The sequence below is a fragment of the Tachysurus vachellii genome, chromosome 13, assembly GCF_030014155.1.
Source record: "Tachysurus vachellii isolate PV-2020 chromosome 13, HZAU_Pvac_v1, whole genome shotgun sequence".
In the NCBI taxonomy this organism is placed as follows: domain Eukaryota; kingdom Metazoa; phylum Chordata; class Actinopteri; order Siluriformes; family Bagridae; genus Tachysurus; species Tachysurus vachellii.
Genome location: NC_083472.1, coordinates 21668969 through 21696468, shown reverse-complemented (window position 1 = coordinate 21696468; position 27500 = coordinate 21668969). Strand labels below are relative to the sequence as shown.

At 38.5% G+C, this 27500-nt stretch overlaps 1 protein-coding gene across 2 annotated transcripts in view; it reads left to right on the top strand.

Annotated features, from left to right (window-relative positions):
• Positions 1 to 27500, top strand: part of fstl5 (follistatin-like 5) — a 161125-nt gene that overhangs the window by 99341 nt on the left and 34284 nt on the right. For both annotated transcript variants that reach the window (XM_060885983.1, XM_060885982.1), the window contains exons 7-9: positions 6473 to 6639; positions 18711 to 18831; position 27500. The exon at position 27500 is cut by the window's right edge and continues 161 nt beyond it. In XM_060885983.1, the coding sequence (XP_060741966.1) occupies positions 6473 to 6639; positions 18711 to 18831; position 27500 (289 nt within the window). The remainder of the gene's footprint in view (positions 1 to 6472; positions 6640 to 18710; positions 18832 to 27499) is intronic.

Genomic DNA, 27500 nt, shown 5'->3' with positions numbered 1-27500 from the left:
TCCAGGGTTGGGGGGTCGATTCCCGTCTCCACCTTGTGTGTGTGGAGTTTGCATGTTCTCCCCGTGCCCCGGGGGTTTCCTCCGGGTACTCCGGTTTCCTCCCCCGGTCCAAAGACATGCATGGTAGGTTGATTGGCATCTCTGGAAAATTGTCCGTAGTGTGTGAGTGCGTGAGTGAATGAGAGTGTGTGTGTGTGCCCTGCGATGGGTTGGCACTCCGTCCAGGGTGTATCCTGCCTTGATGCCCGATGACGCCTGAGATAGGCACAGGCTCCCCGTGACCCGAGGTAGTTCAGATAAGCGGTAGAAAATGAGTGAGTGAGTGAGAATAATAACAACAACTTTTAATGTTGAGAGTATTGAGAATTTAAAATAAAGGTAAAATTACGATATCTTTTGTATCATTTCTAAGTAGTTTTAAATGAATTCCAGGTAAAGGATTGATATTACTGGTAAGATCCTCTGTATGTAATCTATGTACAAAATTACTAGCGGTTTATTTACTGATCAGGAAACACACTACTGCTTTAAATGGATCTTAATTGGATCTGATTTTAACGGAGTGTTATTTTAAGCACCACCATAGCTGCGAGGATTTTTACTCAAAGGAGACATCAACAGCTATGCAGGATTTTCAGCTTTTTAACGCTACGACAAGTTCATGTCCTCGAACAGCTCCTGAATAAACGTGATGGACGTAATGAAAATTCTTGGTGAGAAGGAACTAGGATTGAGTCAATCTCAGGAACTGAAAATAAGCATAATTGCTGTGATTTGTGCTCGTTAATGAGAGGAAGATTTGAAGAAAACAGCGTTATATAATAGCAGCTGTGTTCATTTGCATTAAGGTTCTATAGGAGATCGACGGCTAAATCAAGGAGAGTAATTAATCATTAAAATCTCTTTAATTAGCACTTGTCTTAGTAAGTAATGCTTCACTTAATATTAATGTTCTTTTTTACATGTATGTATTTTACTCATATCTCACGTATTTTCCTCTTGAAGTTTCTTCCTCTGGCATTACAGATCTAACCCTACTTGTGATCTTCTGTAGATGTAGGTTGGAATTAGAGAAGTTGGCAGAACGTCTTTCAGTTGAATGAAATATTTTATAGATTTTTACAGATTTCTGTTACTGAGATGTTTCAGAATTATACAGTTGGACTGTGTGAAGACTTTTCATGAACTTCCATCAATTTCCTTTCATAAGGACATTTGTTGTATAAAACCTTTAACACAAATTCTTTTTTTTTATTTTTATTTTTTAGGTAGTGAACTTTAATGCTACTATATATAATCTTTATATTCGGACGTTATAGTGACTTTATTTCTTAAGGTTATTTTCTTTAAGGAGTAAATTTAATTTTCAAGCTTGACCTCATGTGACTCAGAGACCAGAAGAAACTGAGTCTGTCCTCTTGACTCTTACACTGATGGTTCATTGATTTCTACCTATTAGGTGTTGATTTATACCTATTATTCTCCTGAGCCTTAAGGAAGCCTTCAGTATCAAGTTCATTTATTAAATTAGCATTTTAATAAGCGTGCTATGAGGAAAGTGGAAATTGCTGCATTTACTTTAGTCGCAACTCATTTTTGTGTGCATATTTAATTGCACCTGTCGGATTGACTAACTAACGCACGTACTCGTTAATGAGACGGAGACAACAAAGTGCTATATAACTTGGGAGAAATATCGTTATTACTATTGAAATAATATTATTAAATATATAATATTATCATGTTTCATGATTCATCCTGTCACGAGCTTCATGCACTAGAGCGGATTTGTCTTCTTTGATCCCGGAAACCAGAGCTCAATTATCACGTCTTCCATTTTATGGGCTAAATGGACTAATGGACTAATTTTTCATGTTTGTGACGTGAAAAGCCGCTGCTCAGGAAATAAAGAAATGGTTTGACTAGATTGCGGTAACTGCGCTGTCTGACTCACGCCGAAGGAAATAAATCCCTCTGATGTTCTGAGTGTTTTTGCTTTGGCTATAGTTGAACCTGTGATGTAATTGTTATAGAATTATACAACAAGCTTTTACACATATTTGCATTAATAGGTTTTAAATAGAAAAGTGTGATTATAGCAGTATTTAGTTAGCATCCGACAACAACGGACTGGCGAGTCGCAGTCAGGATTGTGATTAAAGAATTGTAATTAAAGAGAACAGGTATATAAACACAGGGATGCCAGGGGTTCAGGAGGATGCTGACACCATTCATTTATACATCCTGACTTTTAAAAGCTGCATGCTATAAAGTTATACAGTGGAGTCATAAAAGGTGTTCAATACAGTTTTGCTTTGAGGGACATATAAACACACCTGCTCAAATATATCTTACATAAAATAAAACAAGTAAATAATAAAAACTAAGTAACTACTGAAGTGAATAGAAATATTTTGAGCCAGATAGAACCATTTTGTTGGATTTTGTAGGAAAAAAGACTAGTCATTTTCTAGGTGTATTAGTATATTATTATACAGAAATGTATTAAAAATAAGTCTCTGTGCCTTTGTGTGACCAGTGAAGGAGTCGCAGCCGATGCGGTTGTCAATCCTACAAGTGAGGAAGGTGTTGTTGTTTTGGATGGTAGTCATTATGAAGAAGGTGTGGCCTCGGCGGTTATCAAACTTATTGAAAGGGGTGTGGCTTCTTTGGCTGTCAGTCCAAGAATAGAAGGCGTGGCTAATGTGGCTGTCAGTCCATGTATGGAAAGCCTGGTCCCTGTGGGTATCAGTCCAAATGTAGAAGGTGTGGTTTTTGTGGGTGTTGGTGCAAGAGAAGGAGGTGTGGCCTCTGGGACTGTCAGTCTAAGGTTAGTAGGTGTGGTCTTTGGGACTGTCAATTTAACGAAGGAGGTAGTTTGCCTTTGTGGTAGTTAAAAAAGGAGAACTGCCCTCTATGGGTGTCATTCATTGTAAAGGAGGCATTGGCCTCAATGATTGTTATTCATTGTGAAGGAGGAGTGACCTCTTTGGCTGTCAGTGAAGCAGGCGTGGTCTCCATGTATGTCATTCATTGTGAAGGAGGTGTGGCCTCTGTGGCTGTCAGTGAAGGAGGCGTGAACTCTGTGGCTGTCGGTAAAGGAGGCGTGGACTCTGTGGCTGTCAGTGAAGGAGGCGTGAACTCTGTGGCTGTCGGTAAAGGAGGCGTGGACTCTATGGCTGTGAGTGAAGGAGGCGTGGACTCTATGGCTGTCAGTAAAGGAGGCGTGGACTCTGTGGCTGTGAGTGAAGGAGGCGTGAACTCTGTGGCTGTGAGTGAAAGAGGCGTGGACTCTATGGCAGTTGGTGAAGGAGGCGTGGACTCTATGGCTGTGAGTGAAGGAGGCGTGGACTCTGTGGCAGTTGGTGAAGGAGGCGTGGACTCTGTGGCTGTGAGTGAAGGAGGCGTGGACTCTGTGGCTGTCAGTGAAGGAGGCGTGGACTCTGTGGCTGTCAGTGAAGGAGGCGTGGACTCTATGGCTGTCAGTGAAGGAGGCGTGGACTCTATGGTTGTCAGTGAAGGAGGCGTGGACTCTATGGCTGTCAGTGAAGGAGGCGTGGACTCTATGGTTGTCAGTGAAGGAGGCGTGGACTCTATGGCTGTCAGTGAAGGAGGCGTGGACTCTGTGGCTGTCAGTGAAGGAGGCGTGGACTCTATGGTTGTCAGTGAAGGAGGCGTGGACTCTATGGCTGTCAGTAAAGGAGGCGTGGACTCTATGGCTGTCAGTGAAGGAGGCGTGGACTCTGTGGCTGTCAGTGAAGGAGGCGTGGACTCTATGGCTGTCAGTGAAGGAGGCGTGGACTCTGTGGCTGTCAGTGAAGGAGGCGTGGACTCTATGGCTGTCAGTGAAGGAGGCGTGGACTCTGTGGCTGTCAGTGAAGGAGGCGTGGACTCTATGGCTGTCAGTGAAGGAGGCGTGGACTCTGTGGCTGTCAGTGAAGGAGGCGTGGACTCTATGGCTGTCAGTGAAGGAGGCGTGGACTCTGTGGCTGTGAGTGAAGGAGGCGTGGACTCTATGGCTGTCAGTGAAGGAAGCGTGGACTCTGTGGCTGTGAGTGAAGGAGGCGTGGACTCTATGGCTGTCAGTGAAGGAGGCGTGGACACTGTGGCTGTCAGTGAAGGAGGTGTGGACTCTATGGCTGTCAGTGAAGGAGGCGTGGACTCTGTGGCTGTGAGTGAAGGAGGCGTGGACTCTGTGGCTGTCAGTGAAGGAGGCGTGAACACTATGGCTGTCAGTAAAGGAGGCCTGAACTCTGTGGCAGTTGGTCTAGTGAAGGACGGCTATTTTTCTGCTTGGTGTAACATAACATTACGCAATGTGACTCAACCTTAGGTCAATTTAAAAGATATTATAGATATTAATCATACTACCTTTTATAAGAAATCCACATCACACCCCTACACCATGTGTACTTGTTGATCTAAATGTCTGGGGTTTTCTCTAGAAATATGCTTTAAATATGGATCAAAAGGAGCAATATAGTTGCTATTAATCTAGATAGTGCCGTCTCTTCACTGAGCTCGGTGTTACACGAATTTGCAAATCCCTATAAATACTTGATCACATAATTTCACATGTAAAAGAATATATTAGTGATAATTTATAAGGTTAGGATGAATGGTTAATATTGAGGCTCAGGGATAGAGCTTTTAGAAGTTTAGATGTTTATGACGTTATCGGTATGAAATCCAATGAAATCACTCTCACTCATTGGCATTATTTTTGCTGTATTTTTTATTTTATTTTTGTATTTTTTGTGCAGGCTGTTTTTTTAATTGTTTCCGTAGCTGTTAAATGGAATCTTTGGCTTGCTCATCACATCTGGTCATTACACGCCTCCAGGAGCAGAACTAATTCAGTTAGACCTTTCTGCCCAGCATTACTCTCATTACACTAAAGAGTACTCAGAGATACAAAGAGAGAAAGAGATACAAAGAGAGAGAGAGAGAGAGAGAGAGAGAGAGAGAGAGAGAGAGAGAGACAGAGACAGAGACAGAGATACAGAGAGAGAGATACAAAGAGAGAGAGAGAGAGAGAGAGAGAGAGAGAGAGAGACAGAGACAGAGATACAGAGAGAGAGATACAAAGAGAGAGAGAGAGAGAGAGAGAGAGAGAGAGAGAGAGAGAGAGAGAGAGAGAGATACAGAGAGAGAGAGAGAGAGAGAGAGAGAGAGAGAGAGATACAGAGATACAGAGAGAGCGAGAGATACAGAGAGAGAGAGAGAGAGAGAGAGCGACAGAGACAGAGATACAGAGAGAGCGAGAGAGAGAGAGAGAGAGAGAGATACAGAGATACAGAGAGAGCGAGAGATACAGAGAGAGAGAGAGAGAGAGAGAGAGAGAGAGAGAGAGAGATACAGAGAGAGAGAGAGAGAGAGAGAGAGAGAGATACAGAGATACAGAGAGAGCGAGAGATACAGAGAGAGAGAGAGAGAGAGCGACAGAGACAGAGATACAGAGAGAGAGATACAAAGAGAGAGAGAGAGAGAGAGAGAGAGAGAGAGAGAGATACAGAGAGAGAGAGAGAGAGAGAGATACAGAGAGAGCGAGAGATACAGAGAGAGAGAGAGTGCAGTTTGAAAGTTTAAAGTTTATACCACACACAGAGACACGACCCATGTAGGTGTGTGATGCATCACTGTCTTCATCTCCACACATTATGTGAGGTACAGAAATTCAGATGGAGCGTGTGTTTGTGTGTGTGTGTATGTTTGTGTGTGTGTGTGTTTGTTTGTTTCTGGGGTCTGTGCTGATTGCTAATTGACTGCAGTTTTATTATTTCTGATTATAAAGACACATTTCTACAATAGTTCAGTCGTAAACAAGGGCTGCATCATGCCTGGGAGACTCAACAGCAACTAATTGAGCTTCTGCTTGATTACTAAATGACTGTAGCTGTATGTACACACACACAGAGCTAATTCATGACTACACAACACAGGCTAATTACAAGCTAATTGCATTTTTAACAACAGAACGAGTAGGAAAAATAATCTAGAACAATCTTTTCATCTCAAATGTAAAAGATATAACGGACAAAGTTTGTGGGTTTAGATTTGAGCTAGATGTTAGGCTAATGTCACTAACAAGTAAGGCTAGTGTTAGCTAATTTCATAAAATGTTCACCTCAGTGGTCAGTAAAATGAATCAAGCTGTTTTGTCATTCTTCTAGCACTCAATTTCTGTGTGGAATAAAACCAAATTTTTGTATGTGCTAACGACAAATTGAATGCTTCACTCTTTAAGTCAGCTGCTACGACTGTTTATAGATCATTGACATTATTTTTGTCCATTTTAAAGCTTCTGTTTGAGATCATTCTTTCCACTGTACACTTTACTAATCTACCCTCTAAAAAGTTTACCAACATTAGCTTCATAGCTTGACATTTCGATTCCGTCTAGTGTGTACGTTTAAATCTTTGTCTTTGAGTACGGATTTGTGGCTCAAACAGAGCTTCTCTCTTTTCTCAGACGTGTACGAGCTGAGGCTCGCCGAGGAGCAGAAGCTGATCGTCACCACAATCACTGTGGGTCAGAGCGTCGTGCTGACGTGTGCCATCGCGGGCGAGAGGCGACCGCCAATCATCTGGAGGCGCAATAACCACACGCTCAACACGCTACAGCTGGAGGATATCAGTGTGAGTGACATTCTAATCCAACACTCACACACACTCACACACACTCACTTTTGATTTATTTATTTATTTATTTTCAATTTTATCCCAGAGCATATTGGATATAAAACACTTAGCGGGTGTGCTGAAAATAATCAAGTACATGGTGGTGTGATGAAGTGTAGCTATTTTCCTATAACAGCATATCCTGAAGTGGTTGTACCTCTTATACCAGAGCAGTTCGCCAATGATTACAAAGATTTATTTATAAAGAACGACACACCAGACATTTAATCCGTTTATAGTTACATAATGTTACGGAATGTAAAACCACGAAACAACTTCGATCCTGTCATCACTTATATTGTAGCAGATATAAACATCTATTAATTATCTCTATTCAGATAAATAACACAAAACAGCAACACTTAGTATGTCCTGAAAATATACTGAAAACCTGCTGATACTCCTCTTTTTAACAGAAGAAAAAAATATATAATTTGCTCCTGTTTGGTTTTTGTTAAACTCCACAGTGGGGGTTAATACTGTATAAAGCTCATATGAAAGTAGACAGTCAGGGCTTAATCTAATCATTTGTACTGTATGAGTATTTCTGTTCTTCCAGAGCCTACTAGAGGCAAAATATTCATAGAAAAGTTAAAAGAAAACAAAGATGTTTTTATTTTTTTTGTTCCCACAAATGTTTCTTCAAAGTAAACGGTGATATTAAACTCATTTCTGCTCTCTGAGATGCTCCAAGTGCTTGTTCATAAACATCTGAAATTTGATGTTATCTTTAACCTCTAAAATTTTGCATAAGGTTATCAACAGTGTCAGGGGGGCACGGGGGCTTAGTGGTTAGCACGTTTGCCTCACACCTCCAGGGTTGGAGGTTCGATTCCCGCCTCCGCCTTGTGTGTGTGGAGTTTGCATGTTCTCCCCGTGCCTCGGGGGTTTCCTCCGGGTACTCCGGTTTCCTCCCCGGTCCAAAGACATGCATGGTAGGTTGATTGGCATCTCTGGAAAATTGTCCGTAGTGTGTGATTGTGTGAGTGAATGAGAGTGTGTGTGTGTGCCCTGCGATGGGTTGGCACTCCGTCCAGGGTGTATCCTGCCTTGATGCCCGATGACGCCTGAGATAGGCACAGGCTCCCCGTGACCCGAGGTAGTTCGGATAAGCGGTAGAAAATGAGTATGAGTATCAACAGAGTCCCAAAGTCTGACACTGAAAGCTAACAGCTAAAGCTAGTCCTGACTCATTTTATAGAAGACTTGCAGCTAAAAACTAATTTGTTTACACTGATCGAAAATGTTCCATAAGTCAGAATGGAAAGCTAGTGTACTTTTGAATATTTCATTCAATTAAAAGGCATTCTACAGTACATCAATTCTACAATCTATCCTAATCTACAGAAGATCACAAGCAGGTTTAGATCTGTGATGCCAGAGGAAGAAACTTCAAGAGGAACCAATAAAGAGATTATATATGATTGAAATACATGTGTCTTGAGACTTGCAAAGATAAAATCGTTCATTTGTATATAGTGATTGAAAACGTCCGTTACTTCGATTTCCTGTGTATCAGTGTTGTTTTATATAAAACCAATATAACCTTTTGTTATAGAAAATTAATCAAAACCTACTGGCCAATCAGAATCAAGCATTCAACACTGCTGCGGTTTTTGATTGTAATAAAATTGTAAAACATCAAACTGTAACAAATGACTATATGTACTGCAATATTCCAAACAAACTAAAGGTCAGTGCTTTAAGGCAAAAACAGCAGAGAAGCTATGCAGTAAATCAGCATTTCTTAACGCCTCAGGCTCAACACATGTTCAAACAGCAGCCAAAATGCACATAATGCCAGTGGGATGCAGCCGTACCGTGAGTCAGAGATGTTCGCTAGTCATTTTATACGAGCCGCAGTCACGTCTCAGGTCTCTGAGCTGCAATCCCACATTCTGATGCCAAATTGATCAAATACAGGACCTCAGTTATATCTATCATGTTTTGAGTGGATGTTGAACTAAACGTTATATTATTTGAAGAAGGAGAATTTCTTCTAGACTCTTCTAGCAGTCTCGGGCTCATCATTTGAGGTAAAAGTGGCTCGCTGTGTTTAAACACATGCCTTATCGCCGTCTCTGGTCATGGCATTATCTGTGGAGGTCCTGTTCTGTTGTCATCTGTACAGAGGGTGTAAGGGATCTTCTCTGTTTTGATCATGGTACACTAAAAGTATTTTATTTAGTACTTTATGTTGCTCCAAAATTTCTGTTATAACAGCCTCCGTTCTTCTGAGAAGGATTTCCACTAGATTTTCAAATGTAGCTTTTGGGAATTGCAAATTTGCCTAATTTTTTGAAAGGTCCACTATTATCAAGTGAGAAGGCCTAGTGGCTCATTATTTCAGTTCATCCTTAAGGGGTTCAATGGGGTTGAGGTCAGGGGTTTGTGCAGGACATTCGAGGTCTTCTTCAACAATGATGTTAAACCATGTCTTTATGGAGCTTGCTTTGTGCACAGTGGCATTGTCATGCTGGAACAAGTTTGGTCCGCATATGCCCCTTTTCCACCGAGGCAGTTTGAGTGCTGGTTCGGAGCCGGTTGCTGGTCTAGACTTAAGAACCGCTTGTGGGCGGGGCTACTGTTAGCGCATTTGATAATGTACCTTAAGTATACTAATGTTTAATACACTTTTACTTTACCGCGATATGATACATTATCAGCACACATGATAGTAATTAGCTACATGCTAAGGCTAACTTTTTTCTGTGTTAATGATAAAATAACGTTATGTACTTTCTCGATTACAACCTCTGTTTATACAGATTACATAGAGCTGCACGTACATGTTGGATTCACCGAGTTTGGATGCTAATGTAGGTTCGCAAAGCCATGAGCATTAACAGTAAAGCAACATCCGCCATTGTTGATGTGTTTGTGTTTGTCCCTGCTGCACTAACGTTGCTGGGACAGATGAGACGTATACAGTGACGTCAGACTCGGCTCTGTGACGGCTCTCTAGCCGATGGAAAGGCAAACCAGTTCTTAGAGGTTCGCCAGTGGAACCAACTTTGAACCAGCACCAGCGCTAGCTCTGAACCAGCACTCAGTTCTTTTTGGTGGAAAAGGGGTATTAGTGTCCACATACTTGTAGGAACATCATCATAGACATTTGAAAAGCCACAATCTGATTACAAACTAAACCTCTTTGGCTTATTCTTTCAGTTTTTTTTTTCCTTTGGAATGTAACTTTCCAGCTACTTGATCAATTCATAGACATTTAAATCATAGACGTTTGTTAAACCGACTTAAAAAAATAGAATGTCAAAATTAAATCATGTTCTGAATCAGTTCTTCCTGAATTTTGGCATTTAAAGAGATTTCCTAGACTAGATCCACTTCTACCACTACACAATTTAAATAAATCGATATTTCATAAATAATTTGAGCGCTTCAGGGTTAAAGTTTTTTTTTTGCAGTTACACTATCCAGGATCATGAATTATGCTCAGTATTTCTTTTATCCTTTGATGCACATGATCATATAGTAATATGGAAAATTTTGAAATGTGAAAAGCCTTTAGGCTGTAAAATGATTAGACGAAAATGATTTTTTTTTTTTGTCAGAGAATCAGAGATGTTACACATTCATTCTTCATTCATTCATTCACTCATTTTCTACCGCTTATCCGAACTACCTCGTGTCACGGGGAGCCTGTGCCTATCTCAGGCATCATCGGGCATCAAGGCAGGATACACCCTGGACGGAGTGCCAACCCATCACAGGGCACACACACACTCTCATTCACTCATGCAATCACACACTACGGACAATTTTCCAGAGATGCCAATCAACCTACCATGCATGTCTTTGGACCGGGGGAGGAAACCGGAGTACCCGGAGGAAACCCCCGAGGCACGGGGAGAACATGCAAACTCCACACACACAAGGCGGAGGCAGGAATCGAACCCCCAACCCTGGAGGTGTGAGTCAAACATGCTAACCAATAAGCAACCGTGCCCCCCCAGATGTTACACATATTCTTTGTAACTTAAATCTAATCGTGTATTGTAAAATGTTTTTTTACCTTTTTATCAGGTGGGTTGTATGTAATATATTATGTTTACAACGTATACAAAGAATTCCAGTTGAGGAATGAATCACAACCCAGATTTCAATATAGAGAATTTGTTTTTTAAACTGTACAACCCGTTGTGTCATTTCCACATTATTAGGCTGCTAGTTTTGTGCTACGTTTCCTACATTATCGTTCTCACACTTCTAACTAGGATAGCCGTAGGAGCTACATCACTCATCATGGCTCTGACTCAAAAGTAGCACTTTATTATGAGCCAAACAGGAAGTGCTTAAGGAGACTAGAGTAGCTTTAAGCTCAGGCAGCCTTTCACTCTGTGTGAGTTAGACTGCCAAAGCAATCATGAGAACTGAGGAGGGTGCTCGGAGGGAAAAAAAAAAGGATAAGGAAAGTAAATAAGTAACACTCGCTAGGAGCTATAAGGAACTGCAGTGAGACTAAAAGGCACATCTGTCCTCAAATCCATTTCAAAGGGTGCTGTTTCTTTGCATTTCTGTCTGATATGTGCCGTGTGTATATGTGTGTGTTTATGTGTGTGTGTTACTGGATCAGCTAAGCATCTGGTCTGTAAATGAGTCAACACTACAATCAGAGCAAACACTCCATAGATGCTTATGTAGCAAAAGCAACATTAAATGCTGATGAGTGTGCGAGAAGCTCCTGCAGGCTGAGATGATTATCAGAACTTTCACGCTCAACTTTTTACAATTAAAACACCATGAAGCGCGATTGCGTATGCGCATCATGACAGAAGAAGAAGGGGTTTATGGGTAACCGTGGTAACCGTATAGAGGCACAAACGGTTATATGACTTAACTGTAAACGATGATAAGATTATAATACTTTGATGTGTGTGTGAGAAGTGGAAATAATCAACACATTAAAATATTTATCCATTTCTAGTTACATTTAACATGGTGGAACATCCAGATAAGTTATTTCTTGTTATCGCTTGTATTATAGAACAGCAGTACTGTATAAAGGAATATAGGATTATTACATACTGCACCTTTAAATAGTGATTAAACCCTCATCTGTTTTTCTTCACATCCAATCCAAAAAGAGAAAAGGTCAAATCCATCACTTTAAAGAGATCTTTCTTTGACCCAGTTGGTTTGTTGTTCTGAACAACATCATGTTTCACTTAAAGAACGCACACACACACTTATTCTGTACACACACACCACTGCGATGTGCTTTTCTTCTACCTCCGACTTTAAACAATCCACAAAATCCTCACGCTCAGACTTCTAGGTGCAAAGCTACACAATCATTTCTGACCTGTTCTGCGATCAATCTTGTTAGTCTTTGAGGAGAATCTTTACACGGAAAGTTTGCAGCTTTTTCCAGCACTTTATGTTAAGCAAGCTTTATAGCAAATCTGAAGGTCAGGCCGTGTAACAAAAACGCAAGCTCATTTTTCAGACATTCTTGCAAATTCTTTCTTTATTTATTTATTTATTTATTTATTTAGCCTAAGGCCAAGGCCTGTATTTGCAATAAAATCTTACCTTGAATTTTTTTTTTTTTTTTCTGTTTTGGGCTTTTCTATAAAGTACAGTAAGTAAAAAAAAAACAAGGTCACTGATCCCAACTTTAAAGGATTCTGCTTCTATAACACTTTGTTGTAGCATTTCACACCAAACATAAGGATTTCTTTAGATTTATTCGTCTCTGTTTGGACCCAGTGGGACCAAATAGGAACCAACTTTTTCTTAGGGTGTGGCAAAGGAATTGATGCATAAATCAATGTGTATTCATATTAAAACTTTTTAAAAGTGTATCTCTAAACAGATTTCTAGACCTGAAATATGAAATATCATAGAATTCTGTAGATCTGGCTCAGATATCTCAGAAATTAGTCCTGTCTTGAACCTGTCTGTCCTGTCTAATAATATACAGTAGATATAGAAGTATATAGTAGAATATAGTAGATTTCTTTTTTCCATACAGGCAACAAATGGGTTTGTAAAAATTACAACCCATCCCATTAATATCAAAGCCTCATGAAATACATGCAGCTAGAGAAAAGCCATATAATCGGGCTCAACCTGTTAAATTACAATTACTTTGAAATAGTCGTCCTTCAATTCCTGTACTGATTCCCGTATTTCTGCCTTTGATTATTTACCCGGTCCTCTATGAAGAAAGGCACGAAAGCATTTGCAAGAATCCAGCAACTTCAACCGTTCAATAAATGAGTGCATTCCCAAATAAACCTGAGCAGGATTTGAGGCTAAAGCCGCTTAAGCACATTAAATTTGAGAATGAAATCTTGCCGTGTGTTGCATCACTGGGTGCAGCTGCAACTGTCAAGGGAAAAGTGTGAACTCGTGAAGCTCTTCTGTTGCTTCCTGCTCTTCTGGACAACTTTAACACAAAAGCTGGATATCCAACAGTATAAATGATGAAATGCAAGTCTTAAAGTCTCAGCTTTGGTGACGCCGATTCATCTTTAGGCAGTTTGTTTCGAAAGGAGACGTAAAGATGCAAGGCAGATTCTGGCAATTCTACATTTCATGATCATTTAAATTCTCCAGTTTATAAGCATTTATACAGGGTTAGGTTCAGCCAATGACATTTTTTAAAAACACAATATTAGTAGTCAGGAGCTGAAAAATCTGGATTTGTTCAGTTACTCATGATTATCAATGTTATTAACAGTGCTATTATCAACATTAGTACCAGTTTATTACCAGCGGATTTTTTTACAAGTGGTATTACAATGTTCTTACCAGGTTATTACCAGTGATATTATCAGATTTTTACCAGTGTTATTACAAGTGTTATTACCAGGCTATTACCATTGCTATTAACAGGTTATTACCAGTGTTATTACCAGGCTATTACCATTGTTATTAACAGGTTATTACCAGTGTTATTACCAGGTTATTACCAGTGTTGTTATTAGGTTATTACCAGTGTTATTAACAGAATATTACCAGTTATTATTAGGTTATTACCAGGTAATTACCAGGGTTATTACCAGGGTTATAATCAGGTTATTACCGGTGTTAATACCAGGTTATTTCCAGTGTTATTACCAGGTTATTACCAGGGTTATTATTAGGTTATTACCAGCGTTATTACCAGGTTATTACCAGGGTTATTATCAGGTTATTACTAGTGTTATTACCAGGTTATTACCAGGGTTATTATCAGGTTATTACTAGTGTTATTACCAGGTTATTACCAGGGTTATAATCAGGTTATTTCCAGGGTTTTTTACCAGGTTATTGCCAGTGTTATTACGATTATTAGAAGTTATTAGCGATGCTTTTATCATGTTATTACTAGTGTTATTAAAAGGTTATTTCCAGGTTATTATCAGGTTATTACCAGTGTTATTAATAGTGTTATTAACAGGTTATTATAAGTGATCCTCAAGTGCTACATAGATAAAACACAGAGCTAAGTTGTCCTAGCCACATAACTTGTACAACCTATTGCAGAGAGTGCAAGATGAAAGACGGTGCAGACAGACAATACAAAATACTACAAGACAAAAAAACACAAGATAACGCTGTACAGTGTACAACTGAACATTGTACAAAACATTGTGCAAAGGTATAAGGTCGTAAAACATTGTACAAACTAGAACAACACATACTACTTAATTACATAATTCTTACTAATTGTTGCTAATTCTTTCTCATTCGTTTAAAATTATGTTTATTATTGAAGAACACCTACAAAACAAGTTTATTCTTGTCTACATTATAACAAAATTAACTTTATTTGCTTACCATCCTCACTTTTTCTTTTTTTTAGAGCTTATGAAATTATCAAGAGATCAAAAAAGTGTAAATTTTCACATTTCACGTGACGGAATACATATTGATCGTGCTGATACTGGAGACTAATTCCATATATGTGGAATAAACGGAAAAAATTATATCAATGATTATCAATAAATTAAATATTAATTTATTGGAATTTATTAGGGGGGCACGGTGGCTTAGTGGTTAGCACGTTCGCCTCACACCTCCAGGGTTGGGGGTTCGATTCCCGACTCCACCTTGTGTGTGTGGAGTTTGCATGTTCTCCCCGTGCCTCGGGGGTTTCCTCCGGGTACTCCGGTTTCCTCCCCGGGTCCAAAGACATGCATGGTAGGTTGATTGGCATCTCTGGAAAATTGTCTGTAGTGCGTGATTGCGTGAGTGAATGAGTGTGTGTGTGCCCTGTGATGGGTTGGCACTCCGTCCAGGGTGTATCCTGCCTTGATGCCCGATGACGCCTGAGATAGGCACAGGCTCCCCGTGACCCGAGGTAGTTCGGATAAGCGGTAGAAAATGAATGAGAGAGTGAGTGAGTGGAATTTATTAGCAGCTGCTTTACACATTCCTGTGACAGAGTTGTTACTGTAGGTGTAAAAATATATTAGTACATGTGCATTAATATCTATATTAATAGAACTATAAACACCAATCAGAATCAGGATTTGGTATAAAAAAATAAAATAAAGATTTTTTTTTTTTAGTTTATTAGAAACTCCAACATAGTGAGTCATAACTCTGAGCTCTATACTCTCAGTGTACTCTGAGTTCTATAACACTGAAGTGAATCTAATCTCTAATCTCTTTTCTCTACTGCTTTTCTTCCCTCCAGATCCCTCCACAGGTAGGTTTCCTCACCCCGTCTCGAGGTCTGCATGCCTTCAATCCACCACAATCTCAAAGCCCTGAAGCTGATCTGACATTGCATTAAGATTTTGGGATTTAACTGGGGTCTGGGTGATTGTGGGTCAGAGTAGATGCCTGTGTCAGTGGTTTTATTTTCTCCTATAGGCTTGTGCTATATGGGAGTTAATAGAGTTTTATCTGAGCAGCGTATTGCTTTTTTCAGCACTGTTTAAGAGAGAAGAGAGTGGAGAAAGGGCAGCCGAGGGCACAGTCGGGTCTTCAGAGAGATTATTGCCTATTAATATACAGACAGTTCAACTTTTCTCTGGTTATATTCACTGCTTCCATTATTTTAAACGCCCTCCAGTACAGCTCTGAGAAGGAAATAGAGGAAACCAGAGGGTGTCTTTTCACCTTTTTTTTGACATTTAGGGTGGCGAAATAAGTACACCATCAATTTGTATAGTGCTCTGAGAGAGGAGCACAGGAAAGATAAAAAGAGCACAATATTTTATAGATACAGGTGTATATAAAATTTAACAAGGTTTTGAATAAATGTTTGTGAGTTTATTTTACAATTTTACCAAAAAAAATAAAATAAAATAAAATAAATAAAAAATAAAGTTGTAGATCCACATAAAAACACTGATCCATATCATAAAGCAAATTTTACAAGTTTCTTGAAAAACTGTTTTAGTGGATGTTAAAGATGTTAAATCTTTTGGAACCCAGAGATCATTGCAGAATGTAACTTAAAAATAAACTGCTATTTTTAATCATTTTATTCTAAACAATCTACTAATGGATATTATTACCTTTTTATCAATATTTATTTATTTATTTATGAATAGCACTTTCACCAGACTTTGACCCTTCTTGTATCCCACATTCTTTTTGGGAAGCCACAGGGGTCAGAAAGAGTATTTTTACGTAAGCAATGTGCTCAAAACATTAAAAACGACACATTTTCCGTATTGTAGCATTATGTTAATATTAACCTAGTCTGACTGGTTCCCCTTGTTTTTCTTCCTGTCATTAGTTTTAAATTTCCCTAATAATGTGTTGCTCCTCTGTACTTGGATCCATGTTACAGGATAGTGGTTTATGGTTTGCACATTTTTTGACTGCTTGATTCTTCTGGGATGCAAGTTGTTATACAGTACATATCATCGCTGTCAGGCGGAATCCTCGTATCTCCAAAACCGTTATTTTTCAGGAAATTAAAAAAACGCCGTACCTTATCTGCAGTGCACAGGGTTTAGTCCGTGTTGCAGTGGATTGTCTTGCACTAAATTCCTGTCCTCAGACGAGCACCAGAACTAGCGGGGGTCAAGATTTTTTTTCTTTGAGCCCAGTGTTTTGAAGACATTTACCTCAGAAGACGTGTTGATTCGTTGCGACTCTTCTTGAGGAGAAATATGCCGTGAAGCTCTCCCACGGAGTGAGGAAGAGGTGGACAGTTGAAGTGTCCAATGGAGTTATGAGATTTGCGCTCAAGCTATTTTCAAGACTTTAAATTGGTTAATAACTTGTAAAAATAACACGTGGGGACTGACCAATAGCATCGATATGTGAAAAAATATGAAATTGACCAAATTTGGACATACGAGGTTTCCGCCCGACAGCGATGATATATTTTAATTGCTCAATTAGCCACAACGGCATGGAAAAATATATCTTAGGAGAACAAGTGAGAATGGAAAAATCAGCATGTCTTCTTGTTTTCAGGTTGTTGCACATGATAATAAATTAGCTTCCGGGCTTTTGGTAGCATTTTTCTCTGATTCGTTTCTTGCATACTGTTTATCATCACGGTCATGTTTCTATTACCATGTAATGCCACCTAAAAGGTGATTATTCTCCAATAACAGCACAACAGCAGCGGTATTTCTGGAATTTGTTATAATATTTTTATTCATTTATACAGCAGGTCAGAAACCAATGAGAATTCTGAATGCTGTGCAAATACATATATCATCAGGATATCGATTGGAAAGGTCTGAACTTTGATGTTGAACAAAATGTGTAGAGTGTAAAATGTGTAGAGTATAAAGAATGAACATAATGAATAAAATAATAAGTCAATTTAATTCTATTCTCATTGGTTTCTGACTTTTCAGACATCCTGTAGTCTTACTGATTCACTTACACAATAGCTACACAAGTAGCTACACTGCTTTACACAGTATATTTATGCAAATACTCATAATTATAACAAATTATATATAATATATATGGTAAAATATATCATTTGCTTTTATAACGTTATTTTTGACAAAAATAAAACTATTAATCCATTGAAATTGCCTTATTCTGTTGGCAGATTTAGCATATTTGCTCATATTTGCTGAATTTATACTTTATGTCTACAAAATAGAAATATAGCAAAGTTATCTGCAAATCGAATAACATTTTTTGAAAAAAAAAAAAACTTGAAATGAATTCAAATATCTAGAAATCAGCTTCTTGGTCTTATAATAATATAATAATATTATAATAAGAAGTATTACATAAATTTCCTTTATCTAAAATATCTTCACTTATTGAGATATTAATATAGACCTTTGAGCCACATGCTGTCAGAATGTCAGTTATAAAAAATGAATCGATTCACCAATTTGAATCAAGATTTCACCAGATTTCACTGAGGTGTCATTTCATTTAAATCACAGATTTACAAAATATGTCTCTTTTCAATCCTGGAGCATTTGATGAATTTATTTGTGGTCCATTTCATTTCTACTGGAAGTTTACAGTTGTCATGTTGGGTTCATGATGGTGTGCTCTTTTGTACAGTGTTGCTGCTTCACTGTAAAGCATTTTTTGTTCATCACAAAAGAAACGGATTGCACAGCAACAAGCCAATTTGGAAAAAAAAAAAATCATGCTCAGATTATGACAGCCGTCATTTTCTTATCAACATTTAGGCACGTAGACCATATCAACTCTTCCTCTCTATCAGGTTGTGTTGAGCCTAAAAGAAAGATCTTTAAAGTGGCTATGATTCAAATGCAGTCCATTTCTATTGATTGAACACTTTATTTTACATGGCTATAGCTCATCTCTCTCTCTCTCTCTCTCTCTCTCTCTCTCTCTCTCTCTCTCTCTCTCTCTCTCTCTCTTGCTCAGTATTTGTACAAATTTGCACGACATGATATTCAACTTTTCTCAATATCAGCTTATAATCTTTTATTCCTTGATTTATTCAGTGCCTATGGCTTTTTTTTTAATACAACAAATTTATTTAATTTGGGTTATTGTGATTCAAGTGTTGTGACAGTCTGCCCTGCTAGCATGCTGAGGTTTTTTTTAATCGTTAAACATCACATTTTGTGAATGTCAATTAGACCCGTCCTTTTATTTCCCAGGATTTTGGTGATGATGGAAGTCTGTACATCACCAAGGTGACCACCACTCACATGGGGAACTACACCTGCCATGCTGAGGGATATGAGCAGCTTTTCCAGACACACACCTTGCAAGTGAATGGTACGTGAAACAAATCTTAAAATACACAAATCCAGAGTCTCAAATATATTTAGAAATATACTCATTCAGAAAAAGTTAAATAAAGGGGGGATTAATTCCTATTAATATGACCCTACTCTTGATTTCTCGATTTTGATTGGACAGATGATGTTGATTAATATTCTGTAACAGCACCTCTGACTGTAGTACCAGATGTAAGGAAACGAACAGCTTTATATCAATGCACTGAACGTTTCTGTAAAAAAAGTCTTGTATGGTAGCGACCTTGAATCACACAAATGGATTTAAATGTGTAATTAATATCTAGGGCATGAAGATGTACTTCAAACACATATCCTAAAGTATTTTAGTCATCAGCCCTTTTTTAGGATATGGATGGATGGATGGATGGATGGATGGATGGATGGACGGATGGACGGATAAATGGAATGGATGGATGGATTGTTGGATGGATTGGTATGTGAATATTTGTGTAGTGGGATGGATGGAAATATGGGTGTGTGGATATGTGGATGTATGGACAGATGGATGGATGGATGGATGGATGGATGGATATGTGAGTTGTTAGATAGTTGGATGGTTGAATGTATGGGTGTAAAACGGTGTGTGAGTATGTGGGTAGTTGGATGGATGAATCGACTGATGGATCGTTGGGTGGATAAATTGGTAGATGGATGGTTGGATAGATGGATGGAAGTATGGATGGATGGATGGATAGATGGTACCAATAAACAACAAAGTGCCAACATCTCATTTCTGAAGATGTTAAAGTTTTACCTCGTACACCATCCCTGTGTGTGAGCTGTTACTGTAGAAATAATGGATCAACATCATCTTCTGACCAATCAGAATCAAGAATTCTTGTGGCACTCTGTTCCTCAATGTTTCTGAAGGGAAACCTCATCCAGACTGGGCTTGGAATCATCGCTAAGAAAATAATAAAAGCACTAGAAGTTCAAAAATGTGGCTATAATCTTACACACCCAAAGAATATGTAGAGAATATATTTTGTGTAAGTATTCCAGAGAAAAAATGTGTTAAATAGCAAGATAAAGACTTTAAGCAAAGACTTTTGGCAGCATTTTTTTCCTGATTTTAATAGTCAATTTGAAACTGCAAATCCAATATGCTTAGAAGGTTGTTATCATCAAAGTCACCAATTTTCCTTGAATTGGAAAATCCAGTGGAGCGAAGAAATTCAACAGCATGTTTAAGCAGACTATGTTGTGTGGTCACACCTTCCTGTGACATCTAGCTGAAACCTAGCAGATTCATTAAGCTGTCCTGTCAGACTTCGCGCAACACTACACCTGACATCCAATTTAAAGTAGAGTTGTCGTAACAGAGAGCGATCTAAACAAGAATGTGATAATGACTTCTGTCTGGGAAAAAAATGTCTGATAAAAAGTGTTATTTATTTAAACAAGATTGCCATTTTGTGGAAGTGTAACAGAGGTGAATCAGACAGAGGTGGACAGCTGGACCTAGCAAAAAAAGTGAAAGTACCTGTAAAAGGTTTGTCTAGCTTTCGGGTCACAAAATAGAGGCAAAAAAACAGTGAAATGAACATTTTTATTACTACTGTCAGGTGCAGGTGCCAACGTGGAAACAAAATCCAGACCCAAATGCCAGGATAGAACACAGACAGAGGTTTTATTAATAAAACAACAATATTAACAGACACTAGAGGAAAAACTGAGCAACCAAAATACAAAACGAGATACAAGAAAACTAAAAACCAAAAAAACATAAATCGGAAAACGGCAGGTAACAAAGACTCACAACTCACAACCAGGACTCGGCAAAAAACACACAAGACAACAGGTATAAATCGAGGAGGTAATTAGTGAAACATAAGGAGGCAGGAAAAAGGTAAGGATCTGGTGGGGCAAACACATGTAAAAACATAAAACAAGCAAAAGCACATGGATATGAACAAACGCCCCCTGGTGTTCTGGCAGGGAATTGTCCAAGCCATCGTGACAACTACAGTTGACAAAATTGTCTTTTCTCTTTAAAGCAGTTATGTTTTCCATCTGTCTATACAAGACAACATGAAAGAAAATGATCACAAAGTTTAATGCTTGTATCATTTATTCCATTTATATACAGAAGAGTCAACAATATTCTAGGTTTTAGGATATCAAAACTCACCGATTTAAGCAGAAATATTAAAAATCAGTGTATAGGTTTATAGTGTTTACAAATCTCTCAAGCACAGACTGCTATTTCCAAGCTTTTCTCTTAACACATTATCTCAAATCCATCTAAAGATCCAGTAATACTTCAGCAAATTGTTTTATATCCGGTTAAAGCTCTAAGATTCAGCGTTAATTCTGCTGGAATTTAAAGGAAGAAGAAAGAAAGAAAAATATTCTATTCAACCTCATATATGAAGATGTTGCTGTGATGTAATCAGCCATGATAAATACATTAAGTGTTCAGATTACGAGTGGGTATTTACAGGAGGAAACAATTTCTTACAGAAGGGATTATCTTCAATTTCTGGGTAGATTATCAAACTCTAAGGATTGTACAAGGTTGCCAGATTTTTTCTTTAGTATAACAGAGTGAGACAAGGGATTTTCAGTCATGTCTAGACCATCAGTATTAAAGACAAGCACTTGTATTTAAGCCCTAAATCAGGAGATAAAACTGCAGGAGGATATGGAAGATGTGTTTTCACTTGCCGGTGAAAGAAAGAAAGAAAGAAAGAAAGAAAGAAAGAAAGAACTCTAAACTAATTTTAGTTTAGTTTAGTTTAAAATTCTAAACATAATTCTTCTAAACTTTAAATATAAAATATAAAAATAAAGATACAATTATTTTAACTTGTTTATTTTTTATACATATATTTTTTTTTTTTTTTAATTTTACATGTGATGGGTTGGCACTCCATCCAGGGTGTATCCTGCCTTGATGCCCGATGACGCCTGAGATTGGCACAGGCTCCCCGTGACCCGAGGTAGTTCGGATAAGCGGTAGAAGATGAATGAATGAACGAATTTTACCATGACTACCAAATGAAATGAGAAATATCGGTCATTCAATTTTAATTTCTACACATCATAAAGGCTATTTCCATATTTTTACCTTTCTTGGATGAATATAATAAATTTCATAAATGTAACATCTCAGTTCATTTTTCATTCCTCTCTTGATGGGGTTTAATGGAAGCAGTAAAGCTCACTTTAAGTCTAGTTCCGTAATAAAATCCCATAATTCCACATAACTGAAACATGACCCTGTTTTGTTTAGAGCTGCCTCAGGTCTGAATCCTCAGGTTGGGAAATATGTGCAGTTTTAATATGAACATTTCACTAAATGCACATAACCTGAGCCAAAGTGAGATTTTGTCATGTTTTATGAACTAATTTTTGACGAACAGGTGTGAATATCTCCTGGTGTAGGTAGGTGTAGGTAGGTGTAGGTAGGTGTAGGTAGGTGTAGGTAGGTGTAGCTCGTTTTCCGTACGAGCGTTTTCTGAAGCATGTGTTTTGTCTTGTTTGTTTTATGTTTTGTCTCGTAAATTCCTCCAGTAGTTAGCAGCATATGTTTGGCGGGTGGTCATCTCACACCATGTGCTCAATCTCTCAATTTTAACGACCTGAACACTCGCGCAATATCCCAATAGGGTTTAACAAAAAGATTATTTTAACTCACTGAATGGACAAATTATCCGTCCTCAGGGGGCAGTTGCCAGGCCATTGTTTTTGCATGCGGGGAGGAAAAGTGAATTAGGATGACACGTGTTGCCCCTTTTGTGCAGAGATCCAGGAAGAGTGTCGAGGCCTCCAGCCAGCATGGAGCTAAATAATGCACCATATCATCAGAGCGCTAGAGACCCAAAGATCACTGTGTATAGAATCTGATAACTTTAATTAGGCCTACCAACTGCTGTATTCATTAATTTCTCAAATAATTGACCTAATCGTTATTGTTATTACATTTTTGGGACTTAAACTCACAACATTTTAAGCCTCTATTAGAGATTCATAACAACTAAGCTTTCACTGCACCATGAAGCTGAAAACAAACCAAGAGTGTAGTTATATTGGGGCTTTTATTCATCCCAGGACTCCTATTCACCATATTCAGAGCTGAGCTAAACCTTTTTTTACCAGGACACTGGCATTTCATTCAGCCAGCAGAAATCGGAAATTGACTTTTAAGACATTTTTCAACCAGTATTCACAAATGAATTATATTCTGGCTGCAAGTCTGATATAAAATTAGTCAGGACTCGGTTAGTTTTCAGTGTGAGATGTGTGTTTTACCCTTTGTCGATAACCTTACACATGTTTTTGAACAAGCACTTGGGGCTTCATAGTGAGCAGAAATGAAAACAGAAACATTTGTGTGGAAAAAAAAATGTTTTTTAGGCTAGATGAAAACAGAAATATGTGTAGAAAACTAAAATCTTTCATATGAGCTCATATTAACTACCACTGTGGAGTGGGACCAGACCAACACATTCATTGCTGAACATAGATACAACAAAACAGGAGCAAATTCCATACTCAGATGCTTATGAACAAGCACTTGGGACAGTTCAGATAAAAATAATGACTTTGATATCACCATTTACCTTAAAGATAGAAACCTTTTTACCTTGAAGATAAAAACTGAAATTTTTTTTTTGAAAGAAAAATATGGATTTTGGGAACTTTTTTGAATAAATAACCTCTAATAGACTGGATAAAAACAGAAATATATGGGTTATGATAAACTACAAATTCTTAAAGCCCTAAGCATCTACATTTACCTCTGAGGGGGCACGGTGGCTTAGTGGTTAGCACGTTCGCCTCACACCACCAGGGTTGGGGGTTCGATTCCCGGCTCCACCTTGTGTGTGTGGAGTTTGCATGTTCTCCCCGTGCCTCGGGGGTTTCCTCCGGGTACTCCGGTTTCCTCCCCTGGTCCAAAGACATGCATGGTAGGTTGATTGGCATCTCTGGAAAATTGTCCCTAGTGTGTGATTGTGTGAGTGAATGAGAGTGTGTGTGTGTGTGCCCTGCGATGGGTTGGCACTCCGTCCAGGGTGTATCCTGCCTTGATGCCCGATGATGCCTGAGACAGGCACAGGCTCTTCGTGACCCGAGGTAGTTCGGATAAGCGGTAGAAGATGAATGAATGAATGAATAATCACCTCTGTGAAGTGTGACAAGACAAAGACATCCAATGAACATGGCAAAGGCAGGCGGAAATGGTATCACCTTGAGAAGTTCTTGAAGGCTCCATAATGAGTCTGTCATGATTCGTTCCTAAAGTCATGTCATATCTCAGAGAGGGTTTCCGTCCCACTTTCACCACCGGATTGTTCATTATGGATCTAAATCTCCATCGACATTTCTGTAAAGTCCATGTCTAGTATTTAAAAAATGCTCTAAAATGAAATTGATCTAAAGTGAGCTGAATTAGCCAAAGATCATTTCATGAAGGAAATGATTCCGTCCTACACCAAGACTTTTTAGATTTATATGACTGGCAATCCAATCGCAAACGTTCTGGAGAGTTAGAATTAGAAGTATATGTAATTATCATACTGTTCTTCCACAAGCCAATCGAGCATGATGTCGACAATGACAACTTTAAAACTTTAATCATTGGCATGTTTGTTCATTATCTATTTAATTAAAGCTCCACAGGGGTGTACAGTGATCCCTCGTTTATTGCGGTTAATGGGGACCGGAACCCCCCGCGATAGGTGAAAATCCGCAAAGTAGGATTGGCCCCCCTAGGAATTTCCGTATATGTGTGTGTGGGTACCAGAATGTTTAAAATATGTATATTTATACTTTATATATATATTTTTTACTTAAATCTATTTAATTATAAAACCTTAATATTATGCATTCACGCTCTCTCTCTCTCTCTCATACGATACGTATTATGGTGTTCCACAGTCACCAATGACAGTAGTATCTTGAGACTTGACTCCATGATGCGATGATGCGCAGCCAATCAGCTCACGGGATACATCCACTCGTGCTCTCATTCGTCGATCTCGTGCCGGGAACCAATCACGTGCGTTGTCTGAGTGCCCGTGGGTATGTACAAAGCCTCTGAGAGAGTTTCTCTCTTTGTCTGGCATCCTGGGAAACCGTTTCTCTCACGCATCACGATGAAACAACGCTGCTTTCAGCAATACGGCTGCCGATATGGCGGTATTTTTGAATTTTTATTTTTCTATGAATATTTTTGAAAAATCAACGATGCATTGAGGCTGCGAAACTTGAACCGCGAAGTGGCGAGGGATTACAGTATTATAAATAAAAATCAGGTGACTTTATTCAGGAAAATAGGATAATTGATTGTTGATTGTAGCCTGCATAGATAATACCAATTTAAAGGGTCTTGGTGTAATAAAGAATATTAGATAGATTATAAAACAAGAATGTTGTATTACAGCTCCAGGGTTCGGGGTTCGATCCTGAGTTCTGGTTGCAGACTGTGTGAGGTTTCTCATTTCCACAAGCTTACTGTATAAAAGTACCCCTAAGTGTGAATAGGGCATTTTCCTTTGTTTCTGGATCCACTTTGACCTAATCAGGATAAATCTCCAACCACAAAAACAAAGTGTAAATGTTTATTTGTTAAATATGCTCAGCTACTTGTCAGCCCATATATTTGGCACATCGCTGAATTAATTATAGAACGGTATTTAATTTACATTTCATTAGAGTATCGATCTTAACAGCTTTCTAATTAGACATAGGCTACTTTATATTCTAGAGGGACCGTGACTTTGTAGGTGAACAACTAATGGAAATACATTCTCATGATGGAGCTTGTTGTCATTAAATATTTCAAACACACAGAACTGTTTGTGAATTGATCTTAATAACAAATGAGTGAATTACTTTGCTCATTTTTAGAAGATGCTTTTGAGCAAATTCGCTTATGACTGATTCATATAAAATAGACCAGACTCAGAGATCACACTCTTTTAGTAACCGCATTAAAGGTGTATAAAAAAGAAAGAGAGAGTATAAAATTGTCTTGCAAATTAAAACAATGATCCCATTAAAAATGACTTTTAAAAATGGAGCAAACAAAGAAAAAAAAATTAATAAACAAATAACAACACAGAAAAATAAATTAGCCAGAAAACAGCCCACAAGCCAAAACATAAAATAATAAATAAATAAAATGTTAGAATTTTGAATAAAATAAAGAAATGAACTTTTTTAAATAAATAAATAAATAAATAAATAAATAAATAAATAAATAAATAAATAAATAAATAAGACAAAGTAAGTTAACATTTTTTTCCAGAAATAAGGACATTTTAGGATAGAATTAATAAAGTGGTAAACTTACTGTACTTAGTGGAATTATTTTTATTTTTATTATTTTAAATTTATTTAAAAAAATATGTAAAAAAGAATACATAGAAATTAATTTGACATGTCTAACACGGGGGGCACGGTGGCTTAGTGGTTAGCACGTTCGCCTCACACCTCCAGGGTCGGGGGTTCGATTCCTCCCTCCGCCTTGTGTGTGTGGAGTTTGCATGTTCTCCCCGTGCCTCGGGGGTTTCCTCCGGGTACTCCGGTTTCCTCCCCCGGTCCAAAGACATGCATGGTAGGTTGATTGGCATCTCTGGAAAATTGTCCGTAGTGTGTGATTGTGTGAGTGAATGAGAGTGTGTGTGTGTGTGCCCTGCGATGGGTTGGCACTCCGTCCAGGGTGTATCCTGCCTTGATGCCCGATGACGCCTGAGATTAGCCGAGGTAGCCGAGGTAGTTCGTATAAGCGGTAGAAAATGAATGAATGAATGAATGTCTAACACACTCATCTGCTTTTGCTTGAAACGTATGTTTAATGCTTCACAAATGAAAACCTGCTTCTTCCTTATTCTTTAAAAAAGAAATAACTAAACAAGCCGTACTGCACCCCTATTATCTACATTTTCCAACAATCAATCTTTCTTTATTTCTGTATCTTTCTTTCCCTCACATCCACACAATCACCTATGGGAGACAGGAAGGTGGAACAGATGGTAGAGGATGTACTCCCGCTCTTCTCTAGCATATATAACACACATGCATTAAAAAAAAGAAACACACTCAGTCCCCTCCAAATGTCCTCAGTCTAATGCACCAATCTGTCATGCTCTTCTCCTGCCTGGCCTCAATTAGAGCTGACACCAATACATCTGTCTGCGGCGAGCTAACATTCCACGTCGCATCCGATATCAGACGTCTTAGCCCAGTTCCTCGTTCCTGGTGTACCTGTGTCCTTCCGTGCCGTGAATAAGACACTCTTCTAAATATCCCATGATGCTACATTACAGAGACGCAGGATCTATAGAAAGGCACCTGAAAGTTCCTGCTTCTTGCTCTCGACCCTAGTGTGCGTCTTTTTTCCCAAATCAATGATGCTCATTTTAAAAATCAATGGCTCTTTACCAGCAGCCTTCTCCTCTGTTTTTCTAGCTCATTTGTTTGCCAGGACGCTGCAAAGCTTTCGCCATGTCAATGAGATCATTTTCTTTCCAGACAGGAAATGAATTGGGCATCTATTCTGATAAAGAAGCGTCCTTTCTTTAATCCTAAACAAACAGGAAACTATGAGATGGCAAATGCGATAAGCTCTAATTTAATTCATTTCCCATGCTTATGAACTCAGGCTTTATCACCTCTATGTCCATCCTCTTCCTCAGT